At 43.9% G+C, this 23,632-nt stretch overlaps 2 protein-coding genes across 2 annotated transcripts in view; one reads left to right on the top strand and one right to left on the bottom strand.

The window, feature by feature from the left end:
- WRNIP1 (WRN helicase interacting protein 1) overlaps positions 1-23,632 on the bottom strand; it is a 41,602-nt gene that overhangs the window by 3,906 nt on the left and 14,064 nt on the right. The window contains exons 2-4 of the mRNA XM_083449487.1: positions 21,182-21,373; positions 19,191-19,435; positions 8,231-8,454 (exon numbers count right to left, since the gene is read on the bottom strand). Coding sequence (XP_083305613.1) covers positions 8,231-8,454; positions 19,191-19,435; positions 21,182-21,373 — 661 coding nt within the window. The remainder of the gene's footprint in view (positions 1-8,230; positions 8,455-19,190; positions 19,436-21,181; positions 21,374-23,632) is intronic.
- Positions 19,364-23,632, top strand: part of MYLK4 (myosin light chain kinase family member 4) — a 78,806-nt gene continuing 74,537 nt past the window's right edge. The window contains exon 1 of the mRNA XM_083449440.1: positions 19,364-19,497. Coding sequence (XP_083305566.1) covers positions 19,442-19,497 — 56 coding nt within the window. The 5' untranslated portion in view covers positions 19,364-19,441. The remainder of the gene's footprint in view (positions 19,498-23,632) is intronic.

Here is a 23,632-nt window from a genome sequence, read left to right as displayed (position 1 = left end):
GCAGCATTGATGACCGCTAGTTTAGATGTCTTTTGAAACGGTTATTTAAATTCACAGCATACAGATCTATCAATGGCCACTAGCTTTGACACCTACATGCAGCCTCCAAGTCCAAAATCAGGAAGTTTCCAATTACCAAATGCCCGGAGCAAGCCCTGTTTGTAAGAGGGGATAAGACTACAGAGCAAGACAGACCCTTGGTCTGATCGAGGTCTGATTTGTTCATTCTGTAAGTCTTTGTAGGTTTCACGCGCAATTGTAATCATTTCAGTTACAAGCAGAATGTTTCAAAATTTCCTGTTCATTCAGATGTACAGTGGTACCTCGGGTTAAGTACTTAATTCATTCCGGAGGTCCGTACTTAACCTGAAACTGTTCTTAACCTGAAGCACCACTTTAGCTAATGAAGCCTCCTGCTGCCGCTGCACGATTTCTGTTCTCATCTTGAAGCAAAGTTCTTAACCTGAAGCACTATTTCTGGGTTAGCAGTCTGTAACCTGAAGCGTATGTAACCTGAAGTGTATGTAACCTGAGGTACCACTGTACATCTTTATCACAAAGCGCTGGATGTGTCTTTAAACATAAATATAAGTAAGTAAGTAATTATTCAATACAAAGGTGTGAAGTTGTACCGCTATGCACTTTCCACACAGCCCAAAACTGCTGCCCAATGCATGGAATGATTATCAGGTGTTTTGTTATATAGACTAGAAGCAACGCATAACAGTATGGGATCTGTACCCTCCTGCCTTAGAATTTAAAGGCGGAACCACTTGTATCTTCATTAGCAAAGGCGTAAGCCTGAATCCCTCTGAAGTGGGATTTCCCTATCCGCTTGTCTCCAGGGTGGTCTCTTTCTACGACACACAAGGCCAGCAGACAGCTATTTTTAATAGCGCTCCACACAAAAAGCCCACTGGTATGCCATCGTTATCAGGCCAATATAAACAGCGTGTCTGTGCTCTGTCACAGCATTCAGGCTTTCAACTCGAGCAGGCGGCAATAAACCAAGCAGCTGGGAGTCTCATCGCAGTCCTGGGAATGGCGTCGCCTGGTCTCTTAAAACCAAGATGGCCTTTAAATGTTGAGAAAGGCAGTGTGACCTGTCCCCCCCCCACCTTCTTCTCCCCCAGCTGGCATTCTTTCATGCGGTGTTTCTAAGCCGCTTGAAATATTCATTGAGCATGCTCAGTACTCGCTGAGCTATTTGTTGGAAGGGTGGGGTTTCCTTTACATTTTAGCAGTGGTGGGTGGAAAAGACAGACCGGCAAGCCCAGCTATATTAAAATATTGGATCTCTCCTTTGATTTCTATGGGCAGCAATCTGGGGACATTTACAATAGCTTCTCCATGAACCAGGAAATGAGAATCATTGTACAGCACCGAGCTTCTATTTGCATTCCACTTTTCCAGTTCCTTGAGTGTTCACTGCACACTGCATTTGTTGTATTATATTATATTATATTATATTATATTATATTATATTATATTATATTATATTATATTATATTATATTATATTATATTATTATCTGGGAGCCTCGTATTATGAGGAGGAAGGTACCAAGCTCAAACAGCTGCATGTAGTCACTTCTGACGTAAAAGGAAGTCGTATGAAAAGCTTAGTTTCCTGACGTTACAGTGATGAACATGTGTGGCTCATATTGTGATGGGGATAGTAGTTACTACAGTGGTACCTCTGGATGCGAACGGGATCCGTTCCGGAGCCCCGTTCGCATCCTGAAGCGAACGCAACCCACGTCTGCACGTACCGCGATTCGCTGCTTCCGCACGTGACGTCATTTTGAGCGTCTGCGCACGCGGCAAAACCCGGAAGTAACGTGCTCCGTTACTTCCGGGTCGCTGCAGAGCGCAACCCAAAAAGGCTTAACCTGAAGCGACTTCAACCCGAGGTATGGCTGTATGAAGAAAATGTACCTGGGACTTCAAAACGATTTTGATAAAAGTCCCTCACCAAAGAACCCTGAATAAACTTAGCTGTCGTGGGACAAAAGGATGGGCCACTTTATGGCCTGGTAAATGTTTTAAAATCAGGAAGCAGAAAGAAGGAGAAGAGTAGCAGAAAGCACTCACAATGAATGGGTGTAAAAAGTGAGTTCTCCAAGGATAGGGATTAGGTCGCGTTGTGCCAATATGTTCAGGTAAGTGCGGTACTTCACTTCACTTGTGAAGTCTTCTGTACTTATCTTAAACTCCTAAAAGTACACATATGAAGCCATGCTAATATGAGGAGTGACTGTATCTCCATGCCAGCAAGGACTATAACTTGGAAATGAGACCAAACACCACATAATCTAACGTCTGCTCTCAGCCACTGCAAGACAATCCATTGGCCAAATTCTATAAGATTGTGCATCACTATTTATGATGGGCAGAAGCTGGAATGATAATTATCATGGTTAACAACTAGGGAGAGAAAAATGGCCGCTTTCGTTGCACTTTTCTTGCCATCCTCCCCGCAATCACCGTCACAGTCATATTTTGTACAAAGTTTAGAAAAGAACCTTCTCTCATCAAAATATTTTAGAAATAGTTTGCGTAGGATCACTAAGCAAACATATTTTACTGGTGAAGAAACGGATAAAAATGCCACTTCCGGCAACAGAACGAAGCTCAGGGTTGAGAATACGTGAAGAGGATTCATTCAAAGACTATTTAAATGCTAGCACGTAACTAGTTAAATACAAGGAGACAAGCCTAATCCTCAAAGCGCAATCTCCAATTCCGATCTCCGCCGCAAAGACAGACAGAAATGGCCAGCGTTTGTGACACGTCATGGTGCCAAGTCACGAATTTAGCAAGAGCTGGTATCAAATTAGGGATCCTCGCATGCAGTTATATGCAGGTGCTCTGACATAAGCAAATTGCAAAATTCATTTCCTTAAAAAGGAGTGCCAAAAATAAATCAAATAATTGAAAATTTCAACTAAGTATTGGTGTGAATGTCAATACTGAGGAGCGGTAGGGATTGCATTTAAATGATATTATGTTTTTTTCGAAGAAAGAGCCATGAAAACTCTTAACACATCCTGCCAACAGCAAAGTATTAAGTATAAATGAGAGATTTTTAGTAAATGTGAAGCACCACTCCACAAATCATGGTGGACTAATGCCCATGTTGGGGGTTAACATTTTCCCTCCAGTTCTGAAGGCCAGAGTTTAAAGAACATTGCTGTGGCTCTTTAAACAGTTTACATCATACAATAAAACCATATTGTTGTAAATAAAAATATGCCCTTTTCCCTTATGGAGTATCCAAGAGCCCATATAGAGTCCTTACATAGGTTCCCTATTGGTAGGAGAGAATAACAGAGGCCAACCAGAGAATATTGAGAAGCAAAGCAGCTAGTAAGCCTGATCTTTATTGATCTGTTGCAACAGGGTGCTCCCCTCACTCGCAGGAAAGGCGGAGGACCCCCAAAATTGCTGCGCAAGGGCTTATAAAGACTTTTGAAATTCCCATCCTGTAGATCAAGACCACCCCCAGAAACATTATGCATACATCACAGAAGGGGTATAACCTAAGACCACCCCTCAGATACATCCCATCTACATCACAGAAATTTAAATGTTGTTTTTCTCCTGCCGCAGTTTATCTCCTATCTGGCAAGTTACTTGATTGGATTTCCTGGGGAGCCTGGCCATTCTTTTGTAGTGGTAAAATACTTATTTCCTGGGCCAGGTCACAGGCTCACACCTTATTCAAACAGACATATCCTTGAGACAGGATTTGTGAGGAAAGAGACAATGGGGAGGCTTTTCCAGTTTGACCTTGCAGAGAAAACATTTGGTCAGTTTAGGAATCAAAATGGTTCCAGGTTGGCCTTCCTGTGTTGATCTATGTATGTGCAGTTATGAACATTGCCATATATCTAAGACCATAACATTCCTATCACAATATCCATATATTGTGTCAGGTTTATTCCTGCTTTAACAATAACGATGGCACATAACTGAAGCCTAGAATGGTAAACAGCCTAGACTGTTTTAGAGTCCTGTGTCTGTCCTTCATCACTTTTGCTGAAGAGTGTATCAAGATAACGTAATGAGGCCCAAAGTCTGCAAACCAACAGAATCAGAATGATGACATCAGCTGCAGCTGTGTCCTTGCTACATATCTGAATGTACCCCAGTGCCAAAAATTCTCTGCACAAAGCAAAATAGCAGAAGGCCAGTTGATCCCTTCCCCCCAACATTATCGATTTCAATGCATAGACATCTCACCCAGATGGGAAGCATTCAGACATGCAACACCCCAACCCACTCAGCTTGACATGGCCCCATCCAGGAAAATCCTTATCATTTGAGTCTGCTGGTTGTACAAACCGCAATTGACGCAAGGTAATATCACCAAGGCAACTATCTGTAAACAAACAATAAACGTCCATAAAAATGGCACAAGTAGTTTCTTTCCCAAATAGGGAAAGCTATCTTAAACAATAGCAAACACAGTAAATAAAGAGTTCACTTGTACTGTAATGTTATCAGTAGTTCAGTGCTCATTTCTTCTCTTTCCAAAATAGATTTTTTTTCTTGAACAATTGCAAACGCAGTACTAAAGGGGCACTTGTGATATACCAGTGGTTGAGAGCTGGAACATTGTTACGGTAATCTGAAATTTCGTCGCTAAAGAGCTTACGTCATCGAGCTTTGAGGTAAATCATGCACAAAAGAAGACCGTATGCAAATGACTTAAATCTGTCCCCATCTGCATGTTTCCATCAGGAGGAACACAGAAAGAGGACAACGTTATCTTGTGTTGATTGCAGTAGTCATTATACCACCACCCTGTTCATTGTTTTATAGTTGTACAAACTGGCACGAGGTTTCCCAGTAAAATAAAACAAAATGTTTACAGTCATACCTCGGGATAAATACGCTTCAGGATAAGTATTTTCAGGTTGCGCTCCGCAGCGACCCGGAAGTAATGGAGCGCGTTACTTCTGAGTTTCGCCGCTCGCGCATATGGTCAAAATCACACCACGCGCATGCGCGGAAGAGGAGAAACGCAATTACATTCTGTTCAGGATGCGAACAGGGCTCTGGTATATTTCTTTTGCAGGGAGAATCCCAATACCATGGAAGGGGACGTGTGTGCACACAAAGCCAAAATCTTCGCATTACCATATTCTTCCGTGTATAACATGCCCCCTATTTTGGGGATTCCAAATTAAGAAAATGGGGGGAGCTTACCAAGAGTTGCTAAGCTGTTTTAGAGGTAAATGCCCAGAGTTGTTCAGCTTTTTTGGGTGGGGAGGGATACCCACAGTTATTCAGGTTTTTTTGGGGGGGGGTTGCTGAATATAGTCCACCCGCATGATTGCACGCGTTGCCAAAGGCACCAATCGTATGCCCGCTCACTGCCACCAGACACAATTCACCCATCCAATTGCCACAGCGGCAGCCAATAGACAGCAGCCATTGCCGCAGCCACCACTCAAATGCCCAATCAATGCTGACAATCTCCTGATTGCGACTGCAACCAACTGCCAGTCCCCACAATGCACTACCCATGTATAAGACAAGCCTCATTTTTAAAGTTATTTTTTAAAGAAAAAGCCCTCGTCTTATACACCGAAAAGTACGGTATATAATTTCTTAAAATATAGATCTGTACATTACTGAAAATGCTTGTGAGGCAACACATGAAGCGCCACAAGCTATTCTTAGCCACGGACAAAGCGGTTTTTACTCCACCGCCACACGGTCCCCAGGGAGACCCGGTATGCATTATCCTACCCCTTTCAATGTTCTTCCCTCTGAGATAATAGCACGAAGTTCACAGTATGTTCCGAGCCAAACCCCCCTCATGAGTTTCATCTTCCCAGCAGCAGGGCCTCCTCAAATTCTCCACACCTATTGTTGGAACAGGTGCAGAGGATATGAAGAGCAGCGTGCGGAGATGAGTGGGCCTCTGAGAATGGTCTCTGGAAGGCAACAGCTATCTTATTAGCCAAGACCTTCTCGCTCAGGCAGTCTCTCGGGTCGCTGGAGGAGGAAATGAGGCTGGGCTCTTTTGTATTTTTAGAATTTTATGTACAGTGGTCCCTCGCAAGATGAAATTAATTCATTCTGCGAGTTTTTTTGTCTTGTGAATTTTTTCGTCTTGCAAAGCACCACTGTGTATTGACGGTTTCCCATAGGAATGCATTGGCGGTTTTAAAAAAAAAGGCGCAAGATGTTTCGTCTTGCGAAGCAAGCCCATAGGGAAATCCGTCTTGTGAAGCAACTCAGAAAACGAAAAACTCTTTCGTCTTACGAGTTTTTCGTCTTCCGAGGCATTCGTCTTGCGAGGTACCACTGTATTTGGCTTTCTGTTTTATTGGTTTCGCTGGCACTGCTAACGCTCCTGCCGTTGCACTGTTGCATTCCTTTCGCTAACGTATCACAACCTGCTTTAAGAGCAAAGGTAGGTATAAATTCTAAAAGTAAATAAATGAATGGGTTTCAGCTAAACCACAGTGGCTGCATTTGGACGCCACAGTAAATTATGGCTTGTCATGATGGAAACAAGCCTAGCCTCCCCCCAGGTTCATGTGCTCCTCTTTTAGTGTGGCTGCGAGGAGACCAAAAGATTTTGCTTCTGATACCAATTAACCACAGCTTAACATTACACCTGAACTCTAAACTGTGGTTAGTCTCATCTATTGGTTTAATGAAACAAGCCAGCTTTTAAGCAATGGTTTAAATTGCCATGCTTCAAACAAACCATAACTGAGATTAACCACAGTTTGTTCAGACAGCACAGCAAGCTGTGGTTAATCAAACACGAACTTTTCCTCTCATATGTGGTGGGAGAGAGGAGAGTATGCAAGCCGAGAAGCTAGGCTCATTTCCAAGACAATAATTATGGTTTTTTGTGACTGCTCAAAGCCACCATAGTGATTAGAATTACAGCATACATAGGCCCTGTTCTGACATAATTCTAAGTGATAGTTTAGTATTATGTGAACATGTCTGACTTATGTGCTCTTCCCTCACTTCTGTGAGATTTGTTTTACTTGAAAAAATCTGTGTTTAGTGTCGTCTGGGAAAGGACAAACTGTGCTTCATTTAAGCTATGGTATAAACCAAGACCAAACTTTACGTTTACGATCTTTACTTGCTTTAACAAACCACCGTTTAAATGAAACAATGCTCGCTGTTCAGCCAAAATAAGTTCCAATTTGGGTAAACCGTGAACAAGACGCTCCACATGCCCTTGTTCTGGCTGTGGGGACTGCATCAACCTTCTTGCTGTCCCTCCTTCATGCGACATTAAAATACAGTTTAGCATCATTTATATTTTATTTATCGAGTTTAGATCCCACCCTTCCCTCCGAAGGAGCCCAGGCCCACAGGTATTTCACCCCTTCAATTGCCAAAAGAAACCTATCTTCAAACGAAGCCTTGTTGGCATGTTGGACAACACTTTGTATGACTGAGTTGCGCATCATCTCTGCCAAGGGAACCTTAACATTACAGAAGGGGAGCTGTTTCAGTTGCAAGCAAAGACCCTACCTGCCCGCAGACTGTCTCGCCAGAGTGGTGCATGCTTAGTTATCTCCTGCTTGGACTACTGCAATGCACTCTACGTGGGGTTACCTTTGAAGGTGACCCGGAAACTGCAATTAATCCAGCATGCTGCAGCTAGACTGGTGACTGGGAGTGGCCGCCGGGACCACATAACACCGGTCCTGAAAGATCTGCATTGGCTCCCAGTACGTTTCCGAGCACAATTCAAAGTGTTGGTGCTGACCTTTAAAGCCCTAAACAGCCTCGGTTCTGTATACCTGAAGGAGTGTCTCCACCCCCACAGTTCAGCCCGGACACTGAGATCTAGCGCCAAGGGCCTTCTGGCGGTTCCCTCATTGCGAGCAGTGAGGTTACAGGGAACCAGACAGAGGGCCTTCTCGGTAGTGGTGCCCACCCTCCCTGTGGAACACCCTCCCTTCAGATGTGAAGGAAATAAGCAGTTATCTTCTCTTTAAAAGACATCTGAAGGCAGCCCTGTTTAGGGAAATTTTTAATATTTAATGCTATACTGTTTTTAACATTTGATTGGGAGCCGCCCAGAGTGGCTGGGGAGACTCAGCCAGATGGGCAGGGTATAAATTATTATTATTATTATTATTATTATTATTATTATTATTATTATTCATTGCTGAGCTGGGTACCAAGCTTCATTCATAGCACTGCATCACATGGGGCGTTCTTTATTAGCTACTCACCGGCTCGATCATACAGAATGTGGGATCGCTGCAGTCCCTCCTTAACATGATCTTCTGTGATGACCATTTCGTTAACAGAACAGCCATGTGTGCTACTCTGCTGCTGGAGCTTAGTTAACCTGGCCTGAACAGCCATCTGGAGTCCATTCAACCCAGTTCTTGCATCGCCATCACAAAGATACGCAAGAGTGTTTACAGCTTTTCTCTCAATGCACACGCAGCATCTGAAATGAAAGACGTGATATCTGAGTGCATTTCCTATTGTCCACAAGTCTACATTTCTTTGCCCTGACCACTGAGAGCCAAATGGATATGAGCTTTATCCCTACCTAAATGCCACAGGAGTTAAATATTAAGGTAAAAAGGTAAAAGGTAAAGGACCCCTGGACGGTTAAGTCCAGTCAAAGGCGACCATGGGGTGCGGCACTCATCTCGCTTTTTGGCCGAGGGAGCTGGCATTTGTCCGCAGACAGGTTTCTGGGTCATGTGGCCAGCATGACTAACAAGCTACTGGTGCACGGAGAACTATGACGAATGCCAGAGCGCATGGAAACAACGTTTACCTTCCCCGCTGCAGTGGTACCTATTTATCTACTTGCACTGGTATGCTTTTGAACTGCTAGGTTGGCAGGAGCAGGGACAAAGCAACCGGAGCTCACCCCGTCACGGGGATTTGAACCGCTGACCTTACATCGGCAAGCCTAAAGAGGCTCAGTGGTTTAGACCACAGCACCACCTGCATCCCTTAAATATTACAAGGGCTTTAAACAGAGTATGCAATCCACAAACTATGCCTTAAGCATTACAGCATGTTAGAATCACCATAAAAAATTCCTTCCAGTAGCACCTTAGAGACCAACTACCATATATTCTCAAGTATAAGCAGATTTTTTCAGCACATTTTTTATGCTGAAGAAGCCCCCCCGGCTTATACTCAAGTGAGGCAGGCGGTGGCGGTGGAGGGATGAGTGGCCCGAAAGGAGCCCTTTCTCACAGATGGTCCTGCCACGAAAGCTCATACCAATAACAAACTTAGTTGGTCTCTAAGGTGCTACCGGAAGGAATTTTTAAATTTTGTTTTGACTACGGCAGACCAACACAGCTACCTACCTGTAACTAGAATCACCATGGACGTTTTAACCATTGTACGAAACCTGTCTGTACTTGCAGCCAGACAATGGGCAAGAGAGACAAACTTTGTAAAGCCTTATCTACATAAGCTTAAATTTAGATTTGATGAGGGAGTCATACTGAACGGGGACTAAGAAAGCAACTTCCTGCTTTCTTTTTCTTTTTCTTGAATTGAAATAGAACCTAACCCATTGTTTACGTTGCTCATGTTGAACTGGAACTAAAAAAAGATCTTAAGGCTTGCATCCAATAAGTGTCCCGTCAATGCGAAGATTCCCTCTTGCCCAATGCGACTTCCCCATGCGCGCACCCTGTGCCCTCCTCAAATCTGCTCTGGAGGGTTGAGGGAAATCGCAGAACAGATTTCAGGGGTTTGTGGTGAAAGGAGGTTTCTATTGCGCAAGCATGAATCCTTGGTGCTGCACGCCAAAGCAAGACTACAACTACAACTTGATTTGAATTAATTTTATAATGAAATGATTTTAGAATGTTGTATTATTTTATTGTCGTTAGCCGCCCTGAGCCCAGCTTCAGCTGAGGAGGGCGGGATATAAATAAAAATTATTATTATTATTATTATTATTATTATTATTATTATTACTACAATGGGTTCAAAATCAGGGTTTGGCCATTCCCCCCACCCCCTTGTGAAACTCAGTAGCACAAACATGAGCAACTATGTGAACGCTTTAAAAAAAATAGGAGAAAAAAGCTCAATACCAGGAAGCATCAGGCAGGTTAAAGGACAAAATTTACTTTAACAGAACAGTAGAAAATTGCACAGCAACTCGCAACATGATGATGTCATGTCCTGCTTTCCTCAAGGGCAGACAGAGACCTGCTGCCTTCGACAGCTGCCTTGAGTTCTCCCTAACATCTTACCCTACTTAAATAACAAAATAACCCAAAGATCAGTGTTGAAAGATGCCTGCAGGCCCCACAACCATTTGCCGCAAGCTGACCATAAAGACAGCAGAATTTACAGATTTTGAAAAGAGGTGTTAGCATTGCTGTGAAAAGTCAGATTAAAAGGAGGGAGGAGAGAAGAGGCCTTAAATTTACAGAATCTATCAGCACTGGAGATACGGCTTGCCAGTGATTTAGAAACGCCCCCAAGGAAAAAAACCCACACACTCCAATTTCTTTTGCAGAAGATGCCATTTGCAATTATCACATTTGTTTCTTTCACTCATCCATTTTATCACCAACCTTCTTCCAAGTTGCTCCAGTTGGGCTACATGATTACCTCCATTTTATCACCACAGCAGTCATGTAAAGTAATAATAATACAGTGGTACCTCGGTTTAAGAACAGTCCTGTTTAAGAATGATTCAGTTTACAAACTCTGCAAAACCAGAAATAGTGTCCCGGTTTGAGAACTTTACCTTGGTCTAAGAACGGAATCCGAACGGTAGAAGGGCACAGGCAGCGGGAGGCCTCATTAGGGAAAGCGCGCCTTGGTTTAAGAACGGTTTTGGTTTAAGAATGGACTTCTGGAACGTATTAAGTTCGTAAACCAAGTTACCACTGTAATAATTTATTATTTATATGCCACAAATCTGGCTGGGTTGCCCCAGCCACTCTGGGCAGCTCCCAACAAAAATAGTAAAAACACAATACAACATCAAAAATTAAAAACTTCCCTAGGTGGCCTGAAGATTACCCAGTGAGCTTCATGGGTAAATGAAGATTTAAACCAACACTCCAGCCCAGGGGTCAGCAACCTAAGGGCCATGGGCCGGAAGCAGCCCATGGAGGTCATTTGACCGGCCCACAAGCTGCCCCCAAACCGAGTTGCCAGCTCATGCACTGCGCTAAACAGGCGCAGCGCAGTGTGGGGACTCGCTTCCACAGTGCTGAAAATCGCGTCTGCACAGATGCAGACACTGAAAATCACATCTGTGCTTGCACAGATGCCGAAAATCACAGGCACACATGCTCACACAATCCGGCCCACAGAGGGCTCTCCATGGGACTAATCCGGCCCAGGCAAGATAAACCTTGCTGACCCCTGCTCTAACCACTACACCAAATGGTGGTTCCATCTCCTTAACATTTTTGTGAATACAGAAACACAGCCAACCTATTTTTTCAAGGGCAGGAGTTGCCAGGCTTCAGAATCCGGCACGTACAGCACTTCAACCTGTGCTGTTTCCAGCTCATTGACTCATTGCCCTTTTTATCCAACGGGGATTAGTGTGGGGAGACTGGAACAGACAGCAATTCCTTATGGAGTATGTTGGCACTGCACATAAACCCAGGATTGCCAGAGGTTCCGCACTTCATTCACTGAAGGATTTACAGCCGTTTTCTTTAAATGGTTATCAAGCGGCTAGAGAAGTCAAAGGATTCGTTTTGAATTGTATACCCTTCAATAACCAAATCGGTCATTTAGAGAAGTGCGTTTGTCCACAAAATATCAACATGGGTGCTTGGGAATGTGAAGCGTTGTGGTGGAATTTACAGCAGGGGTGTGGAACAACAGGCCCAGGAGCCAAATCTGCCCTTCCAGGGGCTTTGGGACTCCTCCTAGGCCACAACCCCAGCCACTTTGAGTGGTATTTCCCCCAGTTGGAATGTGTCCTTGAACACTTAGAATGTTTCTTGCTTGCCTGGGTGGAGGATAAAGAGGGATGTGTGAGTTTGGTTAGAAAGTAGGCTACTGCGCAAAGCTAAAATTTACATCTGTTACTTTGGCCACTTCGGCCCCCTGGTGGTTTTCCCAGAGGAGAATGTGGCCCTTGGGGCTGAAGAAGGTTCCCTACAGATTTAATCCAAAAAGGAAAATGAAAAGTTAGTAGCCATCGTCAGAAGAAAGGATGTGTGTGTGAACGTCAACCTGATTCTAGGAGTTAATGAACAGCCTTTATTAAACAATCCCAGGAGTGGATAAAGTACATACATTTCACAGGTTGGGTGGCTGGGTCCGAAAAACCACAAGACTTCACCACCTCAGATACAGACACAGGCTCCCAGCTAAACATATCGTAGGTAATGCATCTATAGGTGGTGTTCGAAATTAGCCAGGCGCCAGGTGCGTTTTGTAACTGGCACAGGTTCCAACTGTAACCACACGGATATCTCTGGATGCAGATTTGTGACTGACATCTCCATCCTGCTGGCCCCTCCAGCCTTCTTAAGCAGAAGAGTTTATTAATTGCATTTATATCCCACATTTTTCTCTAAGGACCACATGGTTCACCACAAAAACAGCACCTAGACATTTCGTTGTCGCGACGATAACCTAGGCTTATTGGCAATTAGCCTATACAGTGGTACCTTGGGTTGCATATGCTTCAGGTTGCATACGTTTCAGGTTACAGACTCCACTAACCCAGAAATATTACCTCAGGTTAAGAACTTTGCTTCATGATGAGAACAGAAATCGTGCAGCGGTGGTGCAGCGGCAGCAGGAGGCCCCATTAGCTAAAGTGGTGCTTCAGGTTAAGAACAGTTTCAGGTTAAGAACGGACTTCCGGAATGAATTAAGTATGTAACCAGAGGTACCACTGTATAGCTGAGTTTCTAACACTGTCTATAGGTCACCTTCCTGTAAAATGTATTTAGAGAAATGTGCTGGGAGATTTTCTTGCGAGAGACCATTTGAACAATGGATCTTTATATGATCTGTTCAGCACATCTCGCAGATTGTTCAGAACTCTCTGACATTGTTTTATACATACGTTTCATGCCTACAGATGTTCTTGGCCTAAGGGCTACTATCTTTCCATGTAATTGGATATAGAGGCGCATTGTGAAGAACGAATGCTACCGTAATATACAAGAATACAGTCATAATAGGATTACCTGGCACAGGCCAACAGAATTCCTCCTGGGATTCCTACCAGGGTGTCTCCCAGAGGAAGCTGCCAAGCTGCAAATAACTGAAGGCGGGACTACGCACCCTTTTCTCCCTGCTGCCAACAGCGTGCTGCAGGCAGAATAGCTTTAGGTGACTCAAGCAAGCTACTGCACAAAGGGAGAGGGGTCTTCAGTTTACTTGTATTCTTCATACCTGGCCCATAACCCAAGTTCTCAAGGTGGATTCCAATGCATTAAAACTATAAAATATGTTTTTCAGCATACAATAAAACAGACAAGAGTAAGTCCATGCAAAATAACATGAAAAGGAGTACAGTAGACACTTGGGTTGCGAATGTGATCCGTGCGGGATGCACGTTCGCAACCCATGTCTGCGCACACACGGGTTGCAATTCGGCGCTTCTGCGCATGCGCAAAGCATGATTTAGCGCTTCTGCGCATGTGTGACTGCCGAAACCCAGAAGTAACCCATTCCGGTATTTCCAGGTTTCGGCTGTCCGTAACCTGAAAAAATGCAACCTGAAGCGTCTGTAACCTGACGTATGACTGTATATTAAGTTTTCCCCAGGCGAGAAATGGCTACCAAAGCAGCCAGATGTTTTTGTTTTAAAATGTCAGTACCCTGAGCACACTATTTGCAAGTGGATTTGAAAACCAGCAGCAAGCATGTTCTTTGAAGCAGGGACCAGCACATAGGTAGGGTTGTCCTTAGCACAACTTGTAATGGCCCCGGGCAATTTTGCCTTTGGTATAATGTCTAAACTGGACATATACACCACACAGGGAGACAAAGCAAGAATGCTCATTGCTACCTGCTCTGACCTTATATAAATCAGATGCTCAGCCACTGAGTAATAGTCTCTCCCTTTGGGTGCCATTTCCAAGGAACCCCTGATGCCTGTGTACTGGGGTAGCTCAGTCAGTAGAGCATCAGGCTCTAAATCTCAGAGTCATGGGTTTGAGCCCTATATTGGGCAAAAGATTCCTGCATTGCAGGGGAATCGTTGCCTCTTTCAACTCTACAATTATATTTATGATTCGACTGCCTGCAAGGAATCCATGTGTTCCTGGCAATATACCAATATACACCATAACGCTAAATGATTGTATTCTATTACTCTTTTAACTAAAAAAAGAAAGCAGTATTATAGTACCCCTTTGATTGGGCAGCTAGAGGAGCAAAACAAACTATGAACTTACTTGCCTGAGATCAAACAGGTGCCAGAAGAATAATTAGCATTCACCAAAAACTGAGAATGCACTTCCCCAGCATTTTTTAAAAAAATAATTAATTGCTTTAGCACAGTACTATTTTACAGAGCTCAGTGCTTTAAGCAATACATCCCCCCCTCCCCTGATAACCTGTGTTGAAAGGGGTCCTAGAATCCTCATATTTCTGGGAGAATGCCTATTAATCATTTGCATATGGTAATTAAAAAATGTGCGCCTTTGAAAACCACCCATTCCTCAGCACGGAATCCAAGTTAAAAACAAATTGTTAATGACAACTTTGTGGTGGGCAGAAGCATCAAAATCTAAAAGCAAACTATTATTTCTTTACTGGTTTGAGGAATTTCTTAGTAATTACGAAGGATCTGAGTACTTCAGCCTTATATTAAAACATACCTAAGTTTCCTCTTCTACTTCCATATTCTACGGCTGCCCATTTATCCTACATGAGGTAACAATTGCAAGTCAGGAAACTAACCTACTTTCCAACCTCTGAATATATCCCCCCCATACTCTCATCTTACACTTGCACTATTTCGTATTTTTGCCAGTCTCCCAAATTAACACGGGACATAATTGGACACCAAGCCTTGATGTTTGTACCTTGTAACCGGTGATACCTAGAGACAAAAATATAAACAGGCAGGCAGGAAAAACAGCCTAGGACCTCGCACCAGCTGACCTCAGGGTGGCATGTTACCTAAAAGGTAAAGGAAAACTACAACGAAGTGCACAAGAGGAAACCTCCACTGGGATATTGCTAGTCTCCTTCATGCAAGGCAGAGTTAAACTGTGGAATCAACTCTGACAAGACGTAGAAATGGCCGCCAAGAGATTTGGGAGCCAGTGTGGTGTAGTGGTTAAGAGCGGTGGATTCGTAATCTGGGGGACCGGGTTCGCTTCCCCGCTCCTCCACATGCAGCTGCTGGGTGACCTTGGGCCAGTCACACTTCTCTGAAGTCTCTCAGCCCCACTCACCTCACAGAGTGTTCGTTGTGGAGGAGGAAGGGAAAGGAGAATGTTAACCGCTTTGAGACTCCTTCGGGTAGTGTTAAAGTGGGATATCAAATCCAAACTCTTCTACTCTTCTTCTTGACAAGTTCATGGAGGAGAATGTTCTCAATGGCTACAAGCCATAATAGCTATGCTCTACCTCTGGATACCAGCTGCTGGGAACCAGGGAGAGGGCTGTTTGTACTTGCTTGTTGGCTTCTCAGGGGCATCTAGTTGGTCATTGTGAGAACACGATGCTGGACTAGATGGAGCAGAGCTTTTCTTATGTTCTTATGGAGAGTGCAAAGGCATGCCATTAGCCCTCCATGCAGGCAATTCTTTTTCTTTACTCCTGCCTTCATATACAAATCCACATGAAGGTCCCACCAAGGAGGCACCAGACTTTTAAATTCTTAAACCACTCAGGACCGTAAGACCTCAAAGACTGGCTCTCCCCATAGAAACCCTGCATTCATCATCGGAGGCCCTTCATTGTGTGGCTCCTCCACGTGAGGTTCAGAGGGTGGCAACATGAGAACAGGCCTTCTCTGTAGTAGCTCCCCATTTGTAGAACACTCTCCCCCCAGGGAGGTCCACCTGGGACCTTTATTATAGCTCAGTTGGTTAGAGCATGGTGCTGAGAACACCAAGGTTGCAGGTTCAATCCCCGTCTGGGATGGCTGCATATTCCTGCATTGCAGAGGGTTGGACTAGATGATCCTCAGGGTCCCTTCCAACTTGTAAGATTCTGTGATATATTTTAGGCAGAAAACATTCCTCTCCAACCAGCTGATTAATATCATGCAGCCTTTTAAATGTGTCTGTGGGGAGGGTGTGTGTGTGCGATTGGATTGCTGTTTTGTTTTAATTATTTGTTTTTTTATCCTGTATTTTATTCTGTGAGCTGCCCTCAGATCTTATGATTAAGGGCAGTATATAAATCTAATAGGGATGCAGGTGGTGCTGTGGGTTAAACCACAGAGCCTAGGACTTGCTGATCAGAAGGTCGGTGGTTCAAATCCCCACGACAGGGGTGAGCTCCCGTTGCTCAATTCCTGCTCCTGCCAACCTAGCAGTTCGAAAGCACATCGAAGTGCAAATAGATAAATAGGTATCGCTCCGGCGGAAAGGTAAACAGTGTTTTCGTGCGCTGCTCTGGTTCACCAGAAGCGGCTTAGTCATGCTGGCCACATGACCCGGAAGCTGTACGCCGGCTCCCTCGGCCAATAAAGCGAAATGAGTGCCGCAACCCCAGAGTCGGCCATGACTGGACCTAATGGTCAGGGGTCCCTTTACCTTTACCTTATAAATCTAATAAATCAATAAAACAGAAATAAAAATTTCTACAGCAGAATTGTGGGATGAAGCTGCGTCAAGGCTGGAGTACATCATTTGCTGGAGAAAACCAGAGAACAATTCGCTATGAGAATAGGATGCTGGATTAGATAGGCTTTTAGTCAGATCCACCAGAGCTTTTCTCACATTCACTGATTCCAACATATAAAGGGCACCTAAGAAGTCTTGCCATTTCTTGGCTCTGACTATTGCTTATTATGTGACCTTGACCAGCCCTGCTAACCTTTCGGCGCTTCTGTTTATACATGTTTAACCAACTGGCAGAACCGACAAGGATAATATATAAATATATTTTCACTTCCTCCGGCTAGCAGTATTATGCAAGTGCTGTACACATCAACTTTAACTCGCTCCTTATGAGAAACGAATTTTTGTGTTTTAAAAAAAGTATTTTACACCTGGCTCCAGTTGGTGAGCCAACAGGTTCTAATAAATAAATAAAAAACAGCACCAAGCTGATCCCTAAAATCTGGTCTCCATTGACTGAACAAATATTTACTCAATGCATGCCTAGGGTCTAGTGAAATATAATGCCTTGGGAGAAGGAGGAGGGATTGTCCCTTCCACCTACATTCCACCCAGAAATGAAAGCCTCCCAAACCCATCCAATGAGTCACCATAAGCACAGCTGAGACATTATATGAAGCCTGAGAAGCAGTGTTGCTCTGACCCACACTTCGCACTCACAGCTCATGCCCTGTTGAAACAAAAAGAATAAGCAGCCGTACAAACCCAGGATCCTAAATAAGGAAACAGAATTCCTTCATTTCCCTAACTTATGCAATCTAGTTAGGAACTTGCATGTACTGGAGCAAAAAAAGTCACATCAAAACTGAAGAAAAGAGAGGTCTTTATGCCCACCTGGCTTTCTTTCTTATAAGTGAACCACAAGTGTTTTCTTCCAAGAGAAAGTTAGTTACAGTGGTACCTCTGGTTACGTACTTAATTTGTTCCAGAGGTCCGTACTTAACCTGAAACTGTCCTTAACCTGAGGTACCACTTTAGCTAATGGGGCCTTCCGCTGCCGCCACGCGATTTCTGTTCTAATCCTGAAGCAAAGTTCTTAACCCGAGGTAATATTTCTGGGTTAGTGAAGTCTGTAACCTGAAGCATATGTAACCTGAAGCGTATGTAACCCGAGGTACCACTGTACACTTAAGTTCTACTGAAATCCATGGTACAGGTCACTTACAAATCACTTAAGTCCTATTGATTTGATTTGTGGGACTTAAGCATCCATTTTCCTCCCCAGTGGATTGGAGGCAATATATAAATCTGTCATGAGAGATTTACCAGCGTGTGGGCTCTTCCTCCCCCCTTATCGCCATGCAAGGCAGACACATAATACAGTGGTACCTCGGGTTACAGACGCTTCAGGTCACCGACGCTTCAGGTTACAGACTCCACTAACCCAGAAATAGTACCTTGGGTTAAGAACTTTGCTTCAGGATGAGAATAGAAATCGCGCGGTGGCGGGCCCCATTAGCTAAAGTGGTGCTTCAGGTTAAGAACAGTTTCAGGTTAAGAACGGACCTCCAGAACGAATTAAGTTCTTAACCCGAGGTGCCACTGTACTGAATTCTGCCTGGTATGCGAGGAGGAACATGACTAACGACCCCTTAGATTATGGCCATGTGCTTCAAAGACCGTATACCCAACCTGAAGTAGCCTTTCCCTCTTACATGTAGACTTCAGAACTTTTAGACTGAGTTTAGAGACAGAGAATAAAACATAACAGAAGGGTTTGAATATTTTTAGCTGGACTTCTCTTATTTCCCCGGATTGTTTGGCATTTTTGAATGGGTAATTTGTATCTTGTTGGTTTTTTTAAAAAAAGACATACAGCACTGGTTACGCAGGAACAATTCTTCTGTCCCCGCTTGATTTGCCGTCGAACAAGCACTCAATTACATTTTGGATCGAGAGATTCAGGATAAGAAGAGAAGGGATATTTCGGCTAACACTTGGCTGTTATATGATGCATTTGTAGCCAGCAACAAGAACGGCGGCATACAAATGAGACAGGAACCCAAATCAAATCACCAGCTGTAGTGCACTTTAATATATCCTGCAGGCAAATCAGAAATTGCAACAGCTAGCGTAATGCTCTCTGTTGTAATCCGGAAAGCATGGGTTTTAAGAAAGAAAGAAAGAAAGGAAGGAAGAAAGGAAGGAAGGAAGGAAGGAAGGAAGGAAGGAAGAAAGGAAGAAAGGAAGAAAGGAAGAAAGCAACAGCTTTGCATTGTTTTTTATACCATTTACAGGGAGCATACATGCATCCTTTTCCCCTATGAAAAGGAGTTTTAAAAGTATTCCCACCCCCTCCTAACCACTCCATAACCTCTTTCTCACTCCTGCTCTGGCAGGCTGTCAATGGATTCCTCGGGTGGTGTGGGTTAACACGCTGCGCTCCGCAAAGCATACTTACTCGGAGTCCTTGCTGTCGCTGCCATTCACAGAGCCAGCGGGTTGCTCGCCTTGGCTTAGTATCTGGATCCCTAAGGAGTTGAGAGCTCGCATCAGAATAGCTTCCATCGCCTCGACCGAGAGCTTCTCCAGGACAATAACGCGGCAGCGACTCAGAAGAGCCGAATTGACCTGGAAAGAAGGGTTTTCGGTGGTTGCCCCGATCAGCGTCACGGTCCCACACTCAACGTGAGGAAGGAAGGTATCCTGGAAATGGGAGGGAAGCAGAAGAAACTGGTCCCCATCAACGACAACTTGAGGCATTCCCCGTGAGTACAATTAATTCACAATTGCGATTTTCCGTTCGCTCAGAGACTGAAGCAGTTCTGTTTGGGACGTTTCGCTGGCAGCTCATCCCAAAACCAAACTAGATGCTCTTGTTTTTCCCCCCATACATAATTAAGGTGTGTGTGGTTTTCACTGAGATGGCAGTGCATCTCTCCTTTCCTCTACCTTGAACAGAACCAGGATCTGTCTTCCCCAGGAGTGACCAGGACCCTTAAAGAAAAGTTTCCTAGCTGTGTGGTGGTGGCGGCGGTGGGAGCAACCTCTGTTTCTCTTCTGGTGGGGAGTAAAGAGATTTGCCTCCCCAAAGGCATCCCATTCCCAATACCAATCGCACAGGCACCTTTCAAGGAAAAACAAAGTGCACAGTTGCATGCCATATATTAAGCAAATTCTTAATTTGGTCTGTAACAGCAGCTTTATTCATTCCATTTACAGTGTATGTTGAGGGGCTGTGTTGTGTAAAAAAGAAAAAAGTTTCTGCAATTTTTGCTTTACTGTTCGAGATACAGAGGCAAAGTGTTCACATATTCATCATTACCGCAATGCTAAACTGACAAAAGTCAGTCCATTGTGGCTCTTTCTCCCCAAAAGGATTATTCAGAGAGGTCGTAAAGAATCATGTAACTCTGATATTTTGGTGGGAAACAATTCAAATGCGACTTTAGGAATTCGTGGAACATTTTACGCAGATCTCCCCATCGCAGCAATCCATCATTCAAAACATCTTTTAGAACTTTCAACACTTCTTTGTGCCCAGAGCTCTCATATTCCATTTCGACTGCAGAACTGAAAACTCTAAGATGCAAGTGTAAGAAATTATAGACAAAATCCAGTCAGTATTGCCTTTGCTTTCCTGCCTCTTCCCCCTCACCCCACCCCCAGACTTAGGGATGATGCATTTGCATGTTTGTTCGCAGGGTGGGAGTGTATTTTGAAATGCTGGACTGCCTGCCAACTTCCTAATCCCAAAGCTTGTGGTTTAAACTAGACTGTGGTCTAGGCTGCAAATGAACTCTCAATTCAGTCAGCAAAGAGATGCCAGACGCGTAGTTTCAATATAGGTTAAAAGAAGTTTAGGTTCTAGTTTTGAAAGCCAAATGCACATCAACAAACTCAGGGGCAGATTCCTGCTTGCTGGGTGACCTTAGGGCACTGGTTCTCTTTCATTTCTAATCTACCTTGTAAGGTAGAGATAATAAAAAATGGGATAACCCCACCATGTAGGCCACACAGAGAACCTCAGAAAAAGGATGAGACATTATATTTTATTTCATCCTCACCGCAACCCTGTGAGGTGGGTTAGGCTAAGAGATAGTGACAGGCCCAAGAACACATAATAATAATAATAATAATAATAATAATTTACTATTTCTACCCGGCCCATCTGGCTGGGTATCCCCAGCCACTCTGGTCGGCTTCCAACAAAAGATTAAAAATACAATAAAATTAAAATACACCTAGAGAGCTTTATAGCCGACAGGAGATTTGAACCCACGCCTCTCAGAGTTCTAGTCTGACACTTTAACCACTATGCCACACAGACTCTCAGTTGAGATGCTAGAAACCTATCCATTTAAGTATTGCTCAACCACATCGTGTAGAAGCCATTCATTTCCAAAGGGAGGCCTTCCAACTACTTCCTACTGAGACGGTAGCAATCGGTACCTGCTGAGACTTATTGAAACGATGTATCTCATCGATAAAGAGGATCGTTTTCCTCTTGCAGAGCCTCTTTTCATTTTGCGCTTGAGCAATGACCTCTCGGACATCGTTGGTTTTGGCACTCGTGGCCGACAGGGTCACGAACCGTGTGCCATTCTTCTTGCTGCTGTTCGCGATGATGTGAGCCAAGGTGGTCTGAAAGGAAGAAAAGAGCAAGGGTGTTTATTTTCCTCCGAGAACACAAAAGACATGGCTAAAAGGCATTGTGAAGGGGGAAACAGTGTTAGGCTGTGAAGAAGCGAAGAAGTGTTTTGGGATAGAACACGTCTCATTCTCTTTTTCTGACTGGAAAATATATTTGGCATTAGTTGAAAAGGACACATTATTCTGACAGGAAGAGAGCGTGAAAATTACCATCCTCTGGTGGGGAATCCAAAGAGCTATTTTAGCCAGTGGGAGAGAAGGTTTCTCTTTGGACAGCAGACTCTCAGGCCATTTATCACCAGCTGGCTTCAGAAAGCCTCTCCATTTTCAAAATCAGATTGCCATGTGGCTTGACAAGGTGCTGTTTCCAAAACACAAGCCCAAATCCTCATTGGCCTCTAGTTCTTTGGCTCCCAGGCTTCCGTGGCACAAGAAACAGCTTGATACACCAAGCTTGGGAGTGCTCCCATTTGTTACTTCCATTATTATTACTGATATCGGCAGGCAGATTTGTGTGAGCAGAAAGCTGCACGCCATTCACACAAGGCAGCCATCTTGGATTTCTGCAGATTGATTGCCTCCCGGATTTCTGCAGAATTCTTGCCTCTTGCAGCCCTCTACATGGCATTAAATGCAGCATTGAAGGATCCCAGACTTTCAGGAATAGCTTTTTTAGGGAGTACTGCAGCAGGAAGGAGGTGGGAAACCCAAATTCCACATGTGGAGGCTTTGCCTGAGAGAGATCACAATGCAGCACTATTCAGTGGCTGATGCTTGAGGTTTGGCAGGAGTCATCTGTCTCTGCTTGGCAGCCAACTGCATGTGATTACAGGGGCAGAAAGACAGGTGACGCTGAACACTTTTGTCTCTGGCCTTTTGGTATGTAACCCTTCCCAACAGATCACTACCTTAGGAACTGCCTTTGATAGGAAAAAGATCCTCCTCCCCATGCATTAAAAACCAACAATAATAAGGGGGAAATAGATTGTATTTGATCAACAACATATCGGCATCTTTTCACCAAAGCCAGATTAAATGTATTCCAATCAGAAGCGTTAAATGGCAGACTGAGAGGTATTCCTTATCAAAATAGGATCTGTGTATGCTCTCAGGACGTTGACTGCATGAGGCATATTTTATTGCATTGCAGACAATATGATCAAGCTAGGGAACTATTGATTAAACCACTATTGGCAAATCAGCCGGGTCAATCTGAAGCCTATTATATCAAATATCTTCTGGACGACAAGTCCAATGATATCACAGTGGCTGCGGCAAAGTTTCTTTCAGTAGTCGTACGAATCAAAGATCAACATACCCATGACTAAACATATCAGGTCTCCCTTCCCTGCGGGGATTGTCTGTATGAATCTGTATTTTATTCAGAATCCATGTTATGGGTCGTTGGACCGCAATAAAGATTATTATTATTATTCATTTGGTCAAGAAAGCGGCAAAGATAGCCCAACTTTACCACTCTGTTCTAAAGACCGTTGAAATAGCGTGTGCAAAGTCATTTGAACACCAGATGCACCATATGCCTCCTAAAAGCATTAATGTTATATACTTAGTTCAGATTATTTCAATAAATTAATCCAAAGGCTCTGTGTGTTGCATCAGACTATTTCATTGCTGACTAAAGCTTTTGCCCACACAACTGAGCGTCCTTTTTGGCTGTCAGATTGATTTATCTTAAATCAATCGCCTTTCTGTCTTTGCCCCCCTGGCAGGACTCGGCAATTATTTATGGATCCTCTTTGGTACTCCTTACAGCAGGCCTTCTCAATTTGTGACCTGCCAAAGCAAACACAGCTACCAGCGCAGTTTTGTGACCTGCCTTGACAATTGCCACCATTTCTGTGGTCTAAGGCAAGACACACACAAGGCGGGGGCAGCTTTAGTGACCCCCGGTGGGGCAGCATACATGGATTTTGATGTGTGTGGGGGGGGGGTCACAGTCAGGCATGCCTTTGGTACCGCGTTTTTATGAAAATATTTTTAGGTACAAATTTGGATGTTTCGGTACATTTGTCACAAAATTCACGTTGGAAAACCCCAGCAGAGCAGAAATAGCTCAGTTTACCTAAGCTATCTTTTATAAACACCCCAGGAGAAGAAAAAGGGAAATAAAGAAGGAGGGAAACCCAACTCATAACAAGAGAAGAAAGAATACGCGACTGGAATAGAGAAAACTGCCCTACACTGAGGAAGGCTGTGTATACTCTATACCTTTAAAGAGAATTCAATGCA

Source organism: Podarcis tiliguerta (genome assembly GCF_965153285.1).
Source record: "Podarcis tiliguerta genome assembly, chromosome: 7".
Lineage (NCBI taxonomy): Eukaryota > Metazoa > Chordata > Lepidosauria > Squamata > Lacertidae > Podarcis > Podarcis tiliguerta.
The sequence above is the reverse complement of the archived record's forward strand: the minus strand, read 5'-3'. Positions and strand labels throughout refer to the sequence as shown.